At 41.0% G+C, this 16,907-nt stretch overlaps 1 protein-coding gene across 1 annotated transcript in view; it reads right to left on the bottom strand.

Annotated features, from left to right (window-relative positions):
* Nucleotides 1-10,434: 10,434 nt before the first annotated feature.
* Nucleotides 10,435-16,907, bottom strand: part of prox1a (prospero homeobox 1a) — a 41,648-nt gene continuing 35,175 nt past the window's right edge. The window contains exon 7 of the mRNA XM_040038602.1: nucleotides 10,435-12,555. Within this exon, the coding sequence (XP_039894536.1) occupies nucleotides 12,370-12,555 (186 nt within the window). The 3' untranslated portion in view covers nucleotides 10,435-12,369. The remainder of the gene's footprint in view (nucleotides 12,556-16,907) is intronic.

The following is a 16,907-nucleotide window of genomic DNA, read 5'->3' as shown; positions in this document are numbered from 1 at the left end:
AAAAGCATATAGAGAATTTTTCCCCACGCACCAGATATTGCAGAATTGGTTCGGTTTGTCCCCAGTATACCTATTTTACTTTCTTCCGACCACTACTCATGCTAGGGCCTTCATTTGGGTTGGAATTTTCTCCAGGACCCATGTCAGACTGATTACTTTTTCTTTTCAGATATTTATCTATTGCTATTACTCGCTGTGTCGTCTCACAGCATGACTATTTCTTCTTCGTCTTCTTGTGTTTTATTGGCAGTTGGCAACCCATTTAATTAGAGCAGGTAGATGCACTGCCCTCTAGTGGAAGAGAATGTAATTGTTCTGCCTGCTACTCACGCCGATTAGAGTACTAATCAGGTGGAACCAGATAATCTTCCACTGCACACCTGATCATTTCTCAGGGCACACCTATATGCCACGGCACAGTGGTTGGGAAACACTGCTGTAACCATATTTGGATGGATATATGTATTTAGAATGAGTTGAAATGAAAATATAGGGATAGGTTTAATGTGTATGTGGCCCATATTCTGATTCAATGCGATCCAGTTCCTTACAAACAACCTCAGTTGGGTTTAGTTGAAGTGAATGTGGAGGGCAGGTAATCAGATACCAATGTTTCACTAAAACACCACACTACCTCTTTGCTTTACGGTGAGAGATACCGGAAATTCCACATGAAAGCATGATTTAGTCTTTTTTTTTCTTTACTTGAGCCATAGCGAGTGTCTCAGGGGAAATTATATCAAGAATTTCTGTTATTTCAATCATACTCTTGGTGATGGTGAACACTTTGGAAATCTGCACCTTCTGTGGCTTCCTCTTGGGCACGATTGTTTCAGTTTCTTCAGTCAGACTTTCTCCTGGTTTCTCGCCTTAGTGGTGCTGACTTCCCTCTTACAACACCTTACAACATCACCACTTTTTGCCCTTTGAATACGTGTTTCCTTCGAGAAATATTTTAGTACACAAAATGTTTATGTACCTATTAATCAGAATGGTTGTGATTAGGGGTGGGTTTTGATTATCGATTTATCGATTAAAATCGATTCTAGCTTGGATAATGTGATATCGATTCATTAAACTCCTGAATCGATTTTTTTAATATAAATTTATTTTGCCCGAAACGCCAGAATCTCAGGTTAAACCTCACTAAATTTCAACAACCACCAAACAGCTAAAACAGTAAATGAGAGCAGGTACACGGATTCTGCACAAAGATGTAAACACAAAGCGCGGACCCGCCAACGGATCAGAATCAGTGAGATGTCGCCGTTCTTACCCGACGGCACTTACACGGTCGGGGCTGAAAGCCGACAGCTCACTGATTCTAATCCGTCGGCGGGTCTGTGCTTTGTGTTTACGCCCTTTTTGCACTAGATTCTGAAGCTGCAGGTTTTTATCTCTCTCCAAACAACATTGACTGAACCAGCAGCAAAAGAAGATCCAAACTATGCTTCACATAAACATCGTCATGGACTCCCTTTGACTTTTGCTGTTTTGCTTCCGCCACGATAAAGTCACACTTCATGCACAGCTCTCTCTCTCTCTCTCTCTCTTTCTCTGTATACTTCAAGAACAGTTTCCCGTCTAAAAATCTGTTTTCTGCATTATTCGCTTGCTTGTTATGCACCAGTCTACCGTTGTTTACAGCGCTGTCGGCCGCTGTTTTTTTTTTCCTTTTACTTACTTCCGAAAAGAAAACCTAATTTCTGCTGTTCAATAGGCTACTGAATGTCGATTAATGGTTTTCTTTCGTTTTTGATCTACTGCAGAATATTTTTATAAATCCCAGGCCAGGAAAATCACCTTCATGTTTTTCTGTGTTTTATCCTCAGCTACTTTGACACAAAGGCATCTGCTGTGATGCTACCACCTTTGATAAAGTCTTGTGTGTGTCAGCTTTCTTTTTATAGATATAAAAATATGGAAATGTACTGATGCATGATCTGAATTATAATATTTCTGACTGTCTGAGGCAAAATTTCCCCGAATCGAATCGAATTGAATCGAATCGTGGATCGAAACGATTCAGGACCTTGTGAATCGGAATCGAATTGATTCTAGAAATCAGTGACGATACCCAGCAACATACACATGCTGGTAAAAACAGCATAGACTGACGCGCATGTTTCAGATACACAACAGTATTTTTGTGTACGTACTTATTTGGTCTGTAGAGTAAGTATGTTTCCATGCATGTATAAGTAAATGAGGGCCAATGTTCTTTGAACAGAAGAAACCAAAGTGGAGATGTTTGACCATAAGTGTTGGCAAAAAACAAAAAGCGTTTCAGCACAAACTCCTTATAGCAACTGTCAAGCACGGTGGTGGAGGGGTCAGGATTTTGGCTTGTTTTGCAGCCACAGGACCTAGGAATCCTTTGTATACCAAAGTATTCTAGAGAGAATTGTGAGGTTGTGTGTCTGACAGCTAAACTTGGCTCGAACTGGCTGAAGTCCAGACCTCAACCTGATTGAAAAGCTGTGGTGGGCCTTATAAAGAGCCGTGGATAAACGTATGCCCACAAACCTCAATGATTTGAGGCAGTGACATGCAGAAGAGATGGCCACAATTCCTCCACAGATATGTGAGAGACTGAAAAAGTCATACAGAAAACCATTTTATTGCTGCAAAATGGTTCTACAAGCTACTGAATCATGGGGTGTACTTAGTTTTTCACACACTGTTTTGGCATTTTGGTTTAGTTTTTTATTTTTATGTTTTCTACTTTATTTTTTTAAATAAATGACACTGTGTAATATGTCATATGTTCATCTGAGGCTGCATTTACTGTAAATTAGTTTAGAACATAGTAAAGATCAGATTTTTTAAAAACTTATATCCTGAAATGTAAAACTTTAGAATTGAAAGATGGTGTACTTCTTTTTCCACACGACTGTAAATGTTAAACTAAGATAAAACTAACAGCCTAGCTTAGACTGGGGTTGTGAAAATGTGGGGGTGTTGTTAAAATGATGGCTCATTCAGGGAAGGCTATTAAACGTAGAACATTTTGTCAGAGTAACATCAGCGATTTTCATCACAATGAGAATTTCAGATGATGAGAACTTATTGCAATCGATCTGGAGACCTTTTCAATTTTGTATCTTCATTTCATTTCATGTCTTCAGTTTTGTACAACAATGCAGAAAATATTAAAAATACAGAAAAAAAACCTTTAACGAGTAGGTATGTCCAAACCTTTGATTGGTACGGTTCACTGTAATCATTAACAGCTATGAGGCTGTACATGAACTTTCCTTCTTGGTGGTATGGAAAGGTATTAGCACCTACCTGAACGCTCCACATGAACCACTGCATCCGTACTTACTAGTAGGAATCTTTTTCTCTTAATCCTTTCTGCCTTTGACTTCTGTTTCTTAGACTTCTATTCATGACTATCTCTTAAGGTTTTCTTTCGTCTGTCCTATTGTTGCCTCCTATTTTTCTCCCCTTAAACCCATTTTTCTCTTCCCTTTATGCAATGAAAAAGTGCAGCCTTGGCGTTTCAGTTTCATTTCAAAAGCTCGTATGCGTAAAGGGAGACAGACAAAGAAGCCAGTGAATGTTACGCTGTGTATAAATGCATGTGAGTGCCAGGAGAACATTGCATTGAAGCACCAGTGAACATCTGGCCTATGTGCCAATGATTGGTTGGGGAAGTTCCTCAGGATATAACACTTGAAAATGTCTTGGCATGTTCACGACAACAGCAGTGCAGTTTGTGCAGCGCGTGTGCGTGTCTGTGTGTGTGTTCTGGGTGAACATGTATTGTTAATTATATTCAAGATGTGTGTGTTTGTGAGGGATGATTGAATTGTTTGCGCGACAAGACGTGTTTGTGAGTTTAAGCTAATTGCGTTCTTATGCCGGTGCGTGAGTGGTGATTGTACAGTATTTGTGTGTGAAATTGTATTCTTGTGTGTGAGTGCTGGGAGCTTTTACTTCCCACCATTAGCTCTAAACTCTTTTTTTTGAGCAGGCGGCTGATTCTTCCCTTGATTACTATTTGGACTTGCACTCGTTTACTGAGCACCATCTCTCTTTGGTTTTATCTGTCCTTTATTCCTCTTTCTCTGGAATTTTATTTTCTTTGCTCGTGCTTCATAATCATCTCACTTAGGTTCAATTAGAGGTCAGTAGGACTGATTCTTTGTTCACCTTTTCATTCACCTCCTTTTTATTCTGCTTAATAACAGCTTCTCTCCTCTGCGAGTCTCACACCCTGATCTCTTAATAGGTTACACATGCGTGGTTTCGCACACCACCGATCCTGTCGTTTGCGGTCGCGTGCGCCCGTAAAGGAGGCGGTGGCCCTCGCTGGCGACGTCTGCCTGGTTGAGGTGGCGGGCGGCGGGCTGTGGAAGATGCGGCAGGGTTGTTAAAAGTGTTGTTAAGAGAGCGGCTGGCAGCTGTTCCTGACAGGTTGGGGATGGAAGGACAGATGGTGTTTGATTAGCGAACAGACCGCTGATGGAAGGAGGGATGGAGGAAAGAATGAGGGAGGGGGAAATGGATTCCGGTTTGTAAGGAAAGGGGGAAAAAAGGATGGATTGCATGACTCAAGTATGGATGGGTGGATTACGATAAGTGTTAGGCCCATTGATGTAGAGATGCATGCTTTCAACTTAAAGTTTTTCCTCTAAGTTTATGATAGACTAGGGTTGTTCAGACACAATTCATGTTTGACAAAAAAATGCTACAGGAAAGGTGTACAATGGAAAAGAGACTCAATCTGGGGTTAAAGGGAGCCCAACCTAATGGAGAAACACAGGGATGCGGTGCGTGTTGGGAGAAGTCAAAGTGCTTTACAGCAGCTGTTCCAAACAACAATTAGCTCCATTCACCTGGGTGCCATCTTAAAGAACTGATGCAAATAAACCTGCAGAGCTGGCTGATTAAAGTCTGTTCAACAAGCTAACAGTGATTGTTGTATGCTGTGATGGTCCGATTAAGTCAGCCGTTTATTTGAGTGATGCTTTCATGTCAGTTTGTTAAAGTAATAATTAGAGTCTGATTTTGGCTTTCCAACAGGTCAGACTGAGGTCAGACGGTGCCGAGGTTCTACCTGAGTTGCCTGAAAAGACAATGAAACGAGTATCAAACAGCGATGGGAGAGCCACCTCTGTTCTGCAATGGTGCAGCAGAGACAGTTTACACAAAGAAATACACTTGTCAGTTTCCAACTACATCATCTTTATTGGCAGCCGTGATCACAGTTTAAAGGGGCTGAGAGCTGAAGTGTTGTTCTCCATGCTTATGATCTATTTTCAAAGTTCACTAGATTGTGGGGGTCCAACTAATAACCGGATTCATTATTTATGCTACAGAAGTTACATTTTTTGTTATTATATACTGAAAAAATGAACACAATTATGTAATCAAGAAAGTGACTGTATGAACACTTGTAAAAGTCATTATTGGGTAATTTTACTCAGGCTAAAGAGAAAAGAAGAGCTGTATATTGTTTATTTCTAAAGGTAAAAAAGATTCTCTGTCATTACATTTTCTGATTTTTCAAATCAAGTCACTTTATTTTGAAAGGTAAAGACCCTAAAACCATACAGAGAAAACTCCAACAATCCGACAACATCTTATAAGCAAGCACTTGGCGACAGTAGGAAGGAATAACCCCTTTTTAACAGGAAGAAACGTGCAGCAGACCAAGGCTCAGGGAGGGGCGGCCATCTGCCAGTTCGAGGTTCAGGGGATTGTGTTGTCTCTGAAATGCTGGTCTTTCGTTACTGCTTGTGTGTCTGTCTTGGTTGGTTGGGGTGATTCAGCAGTGGTGGTGGTTCTTTATCTGATCTGAAAATATAAGGACAGACATTTTAGGTCCCTCACCAGCTGTATAACATGGTAATGAAATGTCTGTGCTTTTTATGTTGTCTCCTAGAGCACTTCTCAAGCAGCTGCTGTTGTTAAATCCCTCCTTGGAAGCCCTCTTCTGCATGTGTGCACTCGATCTGTTCCATCGTGTCAAAACTGCAACCTCTTTGCTTATGAGACAAATGCGGACAGTAAGGTGGTGATGAGCAAAGACTTTTTAGTTATGTAGAGTGTGATGGCAAGATTGCAGCCCTCATCGAGGTGGTTTGTGCCACATTTTCTCCCTCAGACACCTCAGAGTCGAACTCCACACTCACAGTCAGAACATGGGGGGAAATTCATGGTCCACAACGCTGTGATTTTGGAAACCAAAAGCAATGAGCTTGTTCCTGGTAAATGGACTGGTACTTATACAGCACTTTTCTACTCTAACAGAGCACTCAAAGTGCTTTTTACTACAAGCCTCATTAATCCATTCATACAAGTGCTTTTTTCTATACTTAAGCTCCTTGTCTAGCATGCGTACACACCCACACACACACATCAGAGACAACTCAGGGCTTGCTCATGGATACTTTGACTAGTTCTATCCTTGTCCTCCAGTTGGTAGATGGCCTCCTCTACTTCCTGAGCTGCAGCTACCAAAGACCTCAAAGCTTGCACTCTTCAGACTCTTCCAGTGAAAACGGCTGTTTGGCCTCTGGGTTCCGGCTGCAGAAACAGCTTTTGTTACCAGTGATGATCCTCGGCATGAAGGTTACGTGGGTTTGACACATACACACACGTGAAAGTGGTCAGCAGAGCACAACCAGGGACCGACATAAACATGAATGAGCAGTGGGAGCAGTTTATTGCTGCTCCCTGAAGGTGGAGTCAAAACGTTTTGATCATAATTCAGATACCCACATATAAAATCTGGTATTTGATCATTGTTAAGCTGAAATATGCACACAGTCATTGTTATAACAACGATAAAAAGTAATAATCTTTCATTTAATTTTGGTAGATGAAAACAGAGTTTCTCTCCATCTGTATACATCAATAGTTTTGAGTTAAATGCAAGTGAAATATTCCAGAAATATATAAAATTAAAGGTTTATTTAGTCAAACAATTAAAGAAAACATGCTTGGTATGAACTGAATGTATATCAATCAAATACACTGTATTTGACCAGATTCCATTAAATTAAATTTTTAAAATTGTACTTATGCAACAAAATTACTTGGAAATTTTTCATTTTCATGTTCTCAAATAACTTAAAGTCAGCACTTTGGGCACAATTTGGGTTTTTCGTTTTTTTGGAGTGTAAAAATCTATCTTCAACTGCAACTTCAATCTAAGTGTTGCACTTTTTATTCCTCTTACATCCCAGACTAGTGCATCCATCTCCCAGTATTGCAGTGGATGTGAATAAACACACACACGCACACACACTGCAGTCCACTTTAATAGCAGTTAACATAGAGAAGATGCAGCTATTAGAATAATGTTGAGGAGAGATTTTCTTCATAATAAACTGTCTCCCTACTCCATAACAGCAGCTATTACCCAAGATGAATCACTGTCATGCCATCTCTGTGGACAGTAAGTGTGTTTGTGTCTGCGTAAGTGTGTTTGTGCTTATGATGGGGTGATTGAGAATGAAACAATCATCAGGCCAACACAAACACAGCTGTTTTATTGTTGCGCTGCTCAGATGTGCTTTCACAGGCAGACGGCATGTGTGCGCGTACATGATCATATAGAAGAAAGAGTGACCCCACCTCCTGTTCAGCTCCTCCTGTTCAAATGAAAAGCTTTGGCAGAGTAAGCTAATGCACAAGATACCCTTCGCCTTCTTGCGCGTGTATCTGTGTTGTGCTCTTTTTAAGCTGAAATCTGCAAGTTTCTGTTTAATGTGTCTTTATTAACCCCATCTGCGGTGCAGATGCTGCAAAAGCTAAAAGAAACTTGTTTGCATGACACCAACCTCTTAGCATTGCTAAGGTTTGAATGTGCTCAAAGTATTAGGATGTCAAATGTTTATGTTGTATTTGCTTTGAAGCTCTTTTTGCCCTCAACAGCCAGGATGGAGGGTAGCTGGACAACCTTCCAAGATGTCCTAGCAAATTGGTTTACCAACATTTTAATAAACCTACTAACAGAATTTTTTGTTGTTGTTGCAAATTTCAGCAATAAAATGAAGAAAAAACATCCCCTGCAAAGTGGAATCAAACTTTTAATCTCATCTCTTGTAACAACACATGTTGTACTGAGCAAACCAGCCGTTGTGCACAGTGATAGTGCAGGGGGGAATGTGACGGGTATAACTGACATGTTAACATGACATATAAATGACAAATGTGTTTGATTTTTTTTGTTTAATATTTAAAAAGATGTCATCCAACCATTCATTCATACATCTATTTTCTGCCATTTATGTGGGTCCGGGTGGCAAGGGTAGCAGTCTAAGGGTGTTTTTATGCTCTCTGAATGTTCCACCATAATGTGGCATGCACCACAGTATTTGAGGTGCTTTGGCTGGTCGTGCACCTCTCGATATTTGGAACCTAGCCATCGCACGACACGAGTGTACGATTGTGTCAGTTTTTATTGCCATTTTAATAATATTCCAGCACAAAAGCTCAGAGACATACAGATATTCAGAGTAGGATGTTGCAAGAGTTTGAAAACTTGAGACTTTGAGGGAAAAGAACACACTCGGTAAAGTCTTTTCTTGGCTTCTTCTCTTCCTTCATCAGCGCTCATGTGGTGGTATTGTCTGCGTGGCGACACCTGTTGTTCAGGAGAATACTGCAGCGGCTTATGATGTATGATGTCATACTGGCACTTTAAGCAGAGACCTCTACCTGGACCCTCCTCCTCATTCTTTCTTTTTGTAGGACTGTAGCTAGACCAATAAATCGGCAGATGTGCTTTCACACTCAACTCTCTCTTCAGCACAACATACTGGTACATTGTCTGCATCATTGATGATGCCCCACTCATCCTTCTGCCAATCTCATACTCTACTTATGAGCAAAGCCCCTAGATATTTAGGCTTCTACACTTGGAGCAGTAACTCCTCGCTGACCCAGAAATGGCACTCCACCCTTCCATTAGGACCTCAGACTTGGTCTCATTTCCGCCCCTCTGACATTCAGCTGCAACCTGGAGGTCATCACCTGATTAAGCCAAGAGAACCACATCATCTGCAAACAGCAATGAGGTGATCCTGCAACCACCGAAGTAGAAACCCTCTGACACTTCCTGAGGAACCTGGTCAAATGCCCTGCCCAAGTCCACTAAAGAATGTGTAGGCTGGTTGGTCCAACTCCCACAAAACCTTGAATATCCTTGAAAGGATTAAAAAAATAATCTGGTAGTTCTAGTTTGTGTTTAATGTGACTGTCTGATCAGATGTTTCACAACCAAATTGTCAATTAAATGCTGTGCTAAAAAAACAAAGACACGATTGTAGAAATGACGTTCCCTGCGGCTGAAGTCTCTGTTGTCGAGCAAGCGGCCATTTGTTGGCAAAGGACACAGCGTCCCCGTCACAGTGATGTTTGATGGCCTTGTTTTGTGGCTATTCAGCCTCTTCTTGAAGGTACTTTTGGTTTTGCTGAATGCAAAGCAGTCACATTAAAGCCAGCGACAGCCACCTCCGTGCTCATCTTTGTGGTTTCAGATTTTCATGCTTGGCAAATGTTCCTGTGAATTTTTGTTTTGTTTAATTTAATCCCCTCTGACTGCTACATAGAGGCAAAAATGTTAATTGAGACTGGATTATTACAGGAGACATAGCTTTACAGAATTATAAACTGTTTTATTATGCAGGAAGTCTGGCAGTATTTATTTGTTGCGTGTGTGCGTCGGTGAGAGAAAGAAAGAAAGGGGGGAAAAAAAGAAGCACATTGAGTGCTGGCACTTAATCCCATGCTGGTGATGGTGGTTGGCATTGTGTGATGCCAGTTAGTGTTTGGCGCCAACACACAGAGGGCATGGTGTGTGTTTGTGTGTGTTAGGGAGGTAAGTGGCGTTAGAGGAGGGTAGATGAAATAAAATCTGTGCGATAGGAAGCGAAGAGGAGACAGTAGAGGTATAAAAGAGGGGAGGAGGAGAGTAATATCAGCGATGGAGTGATGGAGGGGTGTGAGAGGATGAACGGAGGAGAGAACAGGGGAGTGAGAAGCAGCGTAGGGCAACGAGGGCAGCCAGGCCTCGTCCCCGTGTTTTTGTGTGCGCAACTGAGAGCCTGTACCTATGTCTTTTTGTGTGTTGTGCGTGTGTGTCCCTGCGTCTTTGTACTGCCTAATCTAGGCGTCAGCAGCTTTTTGAGGCTTTTGTGCTGACAATAATCACATAGCGCTCCTCTTTTCAATTCATCAGCAACAACAACAAGGGATCACATGTCCCCCCTATACAGGATCCAGAGAGCGAGAGAGAGAGAGGGAGGGAGGGGACGAGGGCATGGACCGAGTTAAAGTGGCCATCGCGTTGCCTAGTTACTGCTTGGGTTGACGGTGAGCTGGTGCGTTCAAGCGGTCAACGCCCTCCGCACCTCAGCCGAGCGCAAACAGAGCAGGAAGAAAGTGGCGACGAGCTTACAAACGACCTCCGACTGATTTTTGTTCAAAGAATAATTTATTTCATGTTGCAGTTTGATGGATAAACAATGATTAAACCACTGGTCAAATCTGTAGCAAGCATTAATAATCATCATCATCAGAATAACATTAAAAGGAATAATTATTTCAGTTATAAATAATAACAATATCAGAGTGATCAGAGCATTTATTACATCTATACAAGCTACAAATATCAGCATTTTGTTGTCTTTTTTTTCTTCTTTTTTGCTTTGTTTTTTTTTTTCTTCTTCAGCTGTTAAAACCTTAAACACTTCACACATGACCCGGTCGGTGCAGCTGCCCCCTCTCAGCTGTCCAGAGCAGAGAGGAAGTACCTGGGGAACTGGTTTGGTGCTTATCAGGACATTTAATGATTACTTAAAAAAAAAAAATTTTCATGATTGTGTAACACAGATTTCAATTTTTTCCAAAGATTAGTCTGTGGCCAAAGCACCATCTGAGACATACCGTTGTTTTGTTTGCATCTATGAACATCTTCAACACTTTTAATTAAAAAGAAATGTGACACAGTGGCTTAAAGTGAAGGCCTTAAGGGGGGCATCATGGACAAAACCAAGCCTCAAACATATCACAAGAATTTGTTTCATGAATCAGTGCCACGTTTTTTAAGTATTGTAAAGAAAACAGTGACTCATCTTATCGTTTTGACATTGGTGCGTATGTAACAGCAGATTAGGAAACGTGCATTATATCATTTGTCCCCCAGAGGGAACTAAAATGATTATTTGCCTGTTCAGTACAGATCATGTACAGATCAAGTAAAGACAATGTAAGGAACGCCTGCGCAAACAGCATATGGAGATACAGGGTTGGTCCAAACAAACAAATAAAACATTTTTAAAAAGCAGCAACATTTCAGTCTGCTGACATTAGGACCTAAATGCAGCTGCTGAATTAATGCATGAGAACAGATTTTTACTTTTTTTTTAGTTACTGTGGATTTTCATCTGAAATTTTTGCAGCTGTCAATTCTAGCATCTGCTAAAAAAACCCAGTACTGACGAATCTCTGATGCTCTGGATATGTGAAGAGAAGGGGGCAGCCAGAGAGCGATGGGGCAGGGAGAGAGCCACACAGTCAATATAGACACTCAGTAAGTCTCAGTACAATAAGAGGAGGCTTAAGTAAAAACAGGAGGGGAAATGAATCAGATAAACAACAACTAAGTGGTTTTTTTGCCCAGTTTGTCTGGATTCAGATGAGGATTTGGGAATGCTACTGTGCTTTCCTATGAGGGGTGTATCTGTGTGCATGTCGTAGAAGAGAGGATGTAAGCTTATACAAAGGAAAGAAAAAAATACACAAACCACTTTTTTGTCTCAAAAATGTCCATGTAACTTAAAAACATCCACAATAAAAAGATCTTTTTTTCATATATTATCTTCTTTAATTTTTAGTCTGCCCCCTGACTCGAAGTCACAGGTCGAATCGTCATCTTCATCGCACCTTTGTTCCTCCGGAGAAGGATGGAAAAGTTTAAACAAGGCGGAGGAAAAAGAGAAGACGAGGGTTTTCAAGGACGAGGAGCTTCTCTGCCAGTTCGATGCGATTCTGTTTCTCACCATTTTGCTTTTTCATTTCCCCGACAAAATATGTTAATTTGAGCATAACCGCACTCTGGGTCGCAGCCCGGCACCTCATGTAAGAGGAAAAGCTTTTTTTCTTCATAGAACATCTTGTTTTTAAAAGACGGGCTGACCAAATGATAACCATAAGCGAAGCTCTCTGGCAGCCTCCGAACAGAACTGCATCAAGAGTCTGCATATCTTTATGAACGTCACAAACCTTCAATCGCATTTCATCACAGACCTCCGACTAGTCTAACTCCGAGCCTTTGGCGGCATTTTCCTACAGTCTTCTCACTGTCCTCGGAGGTCTGTCTTGCTTGCTTTGCTTCTTCCCTTGGCCTAGTCAGTCATGGAGGAGCTCTTGTAGACAGTTGGGGGATTTGAAGACCTCAGGAACCTCGCTGTCCAGTTTGCAGATCACTTTGTAGATGGCCTTCTTCCAGGATGGGTCTGCATCCTTTCCAGCCACGATGGCGTTGAAGAACTCACGAAGGGTCACCTGGGCCACCTCCAGGAATCGATCAGGAACCTGAAAGGAGAAAAAATGAAATCATGGGTGATATCACCACTTTGATCTTTGAAGGAAAAACTTCCCACTTGTGTTTCTGCATTTCTTTCTGCACAAGCACAGCATATTTCCACCTCAGAAAACCTGGAGTGCAAGAGGGAAAGTAACTGAAAAATGATGTGGACATTAGAACATTGCAGCCAGATGTGACTGTAGTATCCAGTGCCAAAACTATGGATATTAATCTGCCGCTGTAACAGTCCTCACCAGATGTTGGCGCTCTGCTGCAGGAACAGCTACAGGAGAATCAGGGGCGTTAATATTGTAGCTGATCTTAAATTCATATTAAATCCTGTTACATCACAGGACAACTTGAGACGTGTCTTTGGAAAAATATGTAAAAAATACAGCAGCACAAAAGGAGGATCGTGTACTTGAACTTGAAATGTGCTCAGAGATTCAGAGTAAACACGTACATGTTGGCGATTATTGCAAATTATTTATTTAATGTTTTTATTCAGTTTAAGTCATGCGCATACTTTATAGTTAATCAACTAATTTTATTTTTGCTTTATAAATGAGATCATTTTATTTCCGTGGCCATAAAAGTCCATAAAATAAATGAAGAAGAACTCAAAATAAAAAAAGACACATTCTTGCGTAACTGTTTGAACAGGTTGGTTTATGCCATATGACATGATACACATGTGCCGTGACTAATACTAAACAATACGCTGTCAAAAAAGGGAGAACTGAAATAGAGAAAAACAACACACAACTGAGATGTATAAATCTTTAAATAGTGAGCAGGCCGGCTTCCAGAATGCTGATGACGCAAAATGATGAAGAATCAAGTGTGCGGCTGTTTCAGGTGACCAAATATTACTATTCCTGTCAGTAAACTGTTCTTCAGAACTTCCCTTCCCTGTACTTCCCCATTCTTAACAACTCCCAGATGTGTGTGTGTGTGTGTGTGTGTGTGTGTGTGTGTGTGTGCATGCTCCTTGTGGACACGCACACACTCTCACATAATGGCAGATCACAAACACGCAGTCTTTGACGATGGCAGGTGAGCAGTGGTGTATGATCCGTCAGACTGTGTGTGTTTGTGTGTGTGTAGATTTTAATGCTGTGTGTGTGTCATTGTGACTCTGACAGCAGAACAATGGCACACGGAGAGGTACACACACACACACACACACATACACACATTTTTCAGTCTTTTTTTCCTGCCCTTTCTCCCGGGGGCAAGATCATACAAAGACACTAAACAACCTGACTGGGATACTCCCCCTTCTCCCTCCTCCCTGTCTCCTTTTATTCTTCTTTTTTGGCTCTTTTTCTTGCATGCAGATGCAAACACACACACACCCAAACACACACAGCTGACTCTTCAAGGCAAGGTACACCCACCTATACACCCCAACAAGCTCACACACACGTGGAGGACGGCACAGAGCTGTCTGGGTGTAACCCCCGTCACGCGTGGCAGGACATGCCAAGGTTAGCTGCCACCAGAACGGATGAATCACTCCACGCACACACACGCATACACAGTCACACACACTCGCAGTCTAAATGATTCCCTGGACTCTCATATACTCTGTCTACCCTAACCTACCCTCTCTCTTTTTTAGCTGGCCCCCTGAGACCACAGTTATTTCAATGAGACCCTCTGTCATTGTCTTAGTGTAGACGCTACTGTACACACACACACACACACACACACACACACACACACACACACACACACACACACGACATACAAGCTTACTCTCACACACATATAAAAGTTAAAACTTTCTAGGATGGTATCAAAAGTTTGGACACACCTACTCAGTAAAGAGTCTTCAGTAGATTAAAGCTTGGGTAGTCAAAACTCTACTGAGGTCTTTTTCAGGCTTTAGAAAATGTAGCATATAGGTAAGACTTTAGCCAATCACAGGTCACTTAAGACCATATCAAGTAATATAAAGAGCAGAGAGAGAGAGTCTGTGTGGGAAGTATGGCCTCAGTCACACAGGCCTAGAGACTGTTTGCTATGGAATAATGCTGATATTTGGCTTCACAAATTATTCCAACTATGCTCTTCTGGACGATGGCCATTTTTTTCAACCTTTTGAATTACTACAACTTAGGCCACAGTAACAGAGGTCAGAGACCACCTGTCAACCAACCATTCCCCAACTGGTTTGCAAGTGGTTGCAAGTTGTTACCTACACAGAGAGTCTGCACTGAAAACTTTGGTCTCCCGTAGTTTGCATAGAAGAAGCTAACTTGTCTGCAGACACTAACTAATTACTGAGTGTGACACTCAACACGAAGGAAGATTCACCTTTACATTTTCACTTTGAAGGCAGACAGTCTCTGTTTCTGATTTGTGTCTAACTTGACTATTTAGCTTGGAGACCTTCGCAACTTGCTAGCTTTCATCGCATAGAGGTCTGAGGGTATGTTACGATATTTATCTTTCAGACCAGTTTTACTTCCCTGCTGCCATTAATCTCCAGGAGTCAGTCAGGGAATACACATTTTTCCCTAGCGACCAGTGGTTGCCTGGTCTGTTAGGCCTGTGTGATTGGGGCCCAAGTTGTAGTGATGCTATTGGTTGAACAAAAGACTTTGGCACAGTTAGCACAAGCCAAATATCAGCATTACCCGTTTAAGAAGCATCTACCAGTCCTTACAACAGAGTGAAGGAGTCTACTTCTAAAATCAGATCTGCTTTTTCTTTTTTGATTCTGGTCTCCTACCACCTCACTGTGGAAGAAATAAAAAGTGGCATAATGCACAGAATTTTGTAGGAAGCAAAATTTTTAGGCAAAATATGCTTTACATCTTATTCTTCATAGTAGCTGCCTCCATGTTGATAACTCTTGGCATCCACTCAGAGCTTCATGAGGTCATCACCTGGAATGCTTTCCTTACACTCTTAAAGGAACGTCCACATGTGTGGTGCACTTGCGTTGGATGCTTTTCCCCTCACTCTGCAGTGGAGGCCAGATGCAGTGCACAGTCACTCTCTGTGGTTAAACTGTCCTTCAATTCAGTGCTTAATTCATAAGTTAGAAAGCCCTGTAGCTTAGGGAGGGTGAAAACGTCTTGAGACCCATAAAAACACACAGTACACTGGACAGCTGGAGGTGTGTCCTGTTGGAAAAACAAATGATGGCTCCGCTTAGTGCAAACCTAATGAGACGATGTGTTTTTGCACAGTGCTGTTGTGACCAGTTTGGATGAGAGCCTATTGAATTCTTAATCAGTCCCCAGCAGTGTCACCTGCAAAACAGCCCAAAACATCCCACCTCCTCCCAAATTCATGATGCATCGCATGCAGAGATGGAACAAACTCTCACTCTTGCTTTCCTGATGTGGTTCCATCAGGCTCATCAACAACTGTTTAAAAACTCCGCTTGGATAAACTTTGGAAATCCTTGACATTTTCCAGCTTGAATGAAAGTCAGCGCTGTGCGATAGCACAGATTTTGATATCGATCCAATATCAAGCGAATACAAAGCCAGTATTGCTGATACCAGTACCGATACCTTTAACCTATAAAGGCAGCTTATGTAGGTGAGAGCAGTGGGTCATGGTTTATGAGCTGAATCATAATCAATCTGCAAATTCTGAAAACATTTTAATAACCACTTAATGACTGGGTTTTCCACATTAATTAGTCAACACAAGAAAACACTTTCAGCTTTTCATGTATCTTGAAACAGTTTTTTTTTCCAGTTCTGGTTTGACTTTAACTGCATTTTATTGGCTTTGTAGCAATACTTTTATTAGCTGACTCTAATCTAATCTGCACTAAAAAGAAAAGAAAAGTTTCTCCATCTTCATTAAACATGTACAATTTGAACAAAATGCAACTGAAAGACATAAAATCAAAGGTTTTTTTATTTTATTTAATAATGAATCAAATATGTTATTAATGTGCTTGTATAAACAGAATGGATACCAATCAAGTAAATTTCATTTGACTAGATTCTGTTAAATCTCACATTTCACATTACTTACATTACTATGTATATAAGTATAACAGAAATACATGGAAACGTTAATCTAAATTGTTAAAGCCAGCATTTTGGGAATAATATATTTATTATTTTTTGTTATTTTTAGTGGAAACTGTGTAACTGGGTAAAAGCAGTTCATTAAAAATATTATTAACAAACTCTTAGCAGAACTTTGTGTCTTCATGTCTTAAAAAAGGGCAGTAGATCAAACTTTATGGACTGTTTAAAACTATTTTTGTTATAACTTTAAATTTGCTTTTACAGCTCCTGTACAGGCTTAGCCTCACAGGTCTAAAACCATCACATCATCTTGGATTTCTTAGTCTTTTTAGCCACATTAATACAGACAGACG

The sequence above is a fragment of the Simochromis diagramma genome, unplaced genomic scaffold (genome assembly GCF_900408965.1).
Source record: "Simochromis diagramma unplaced genomic scaffold, fSimDia1.1 OVJJ01000411.1, whole genome shotgun sequence".
Taxonomy (NCBI): domain Eukaryota; kingdom Metazoa; phylum Chordata; class Actinopteri; order Cichliformes; family Cichlidae; genus Simochromis; species Simochromis diagramma.
The sequence above is the reverse complement of the archived record's forward strand: the minus strand, read 5'-3'. Positions and strand labels throughout refer to the sequence as shown.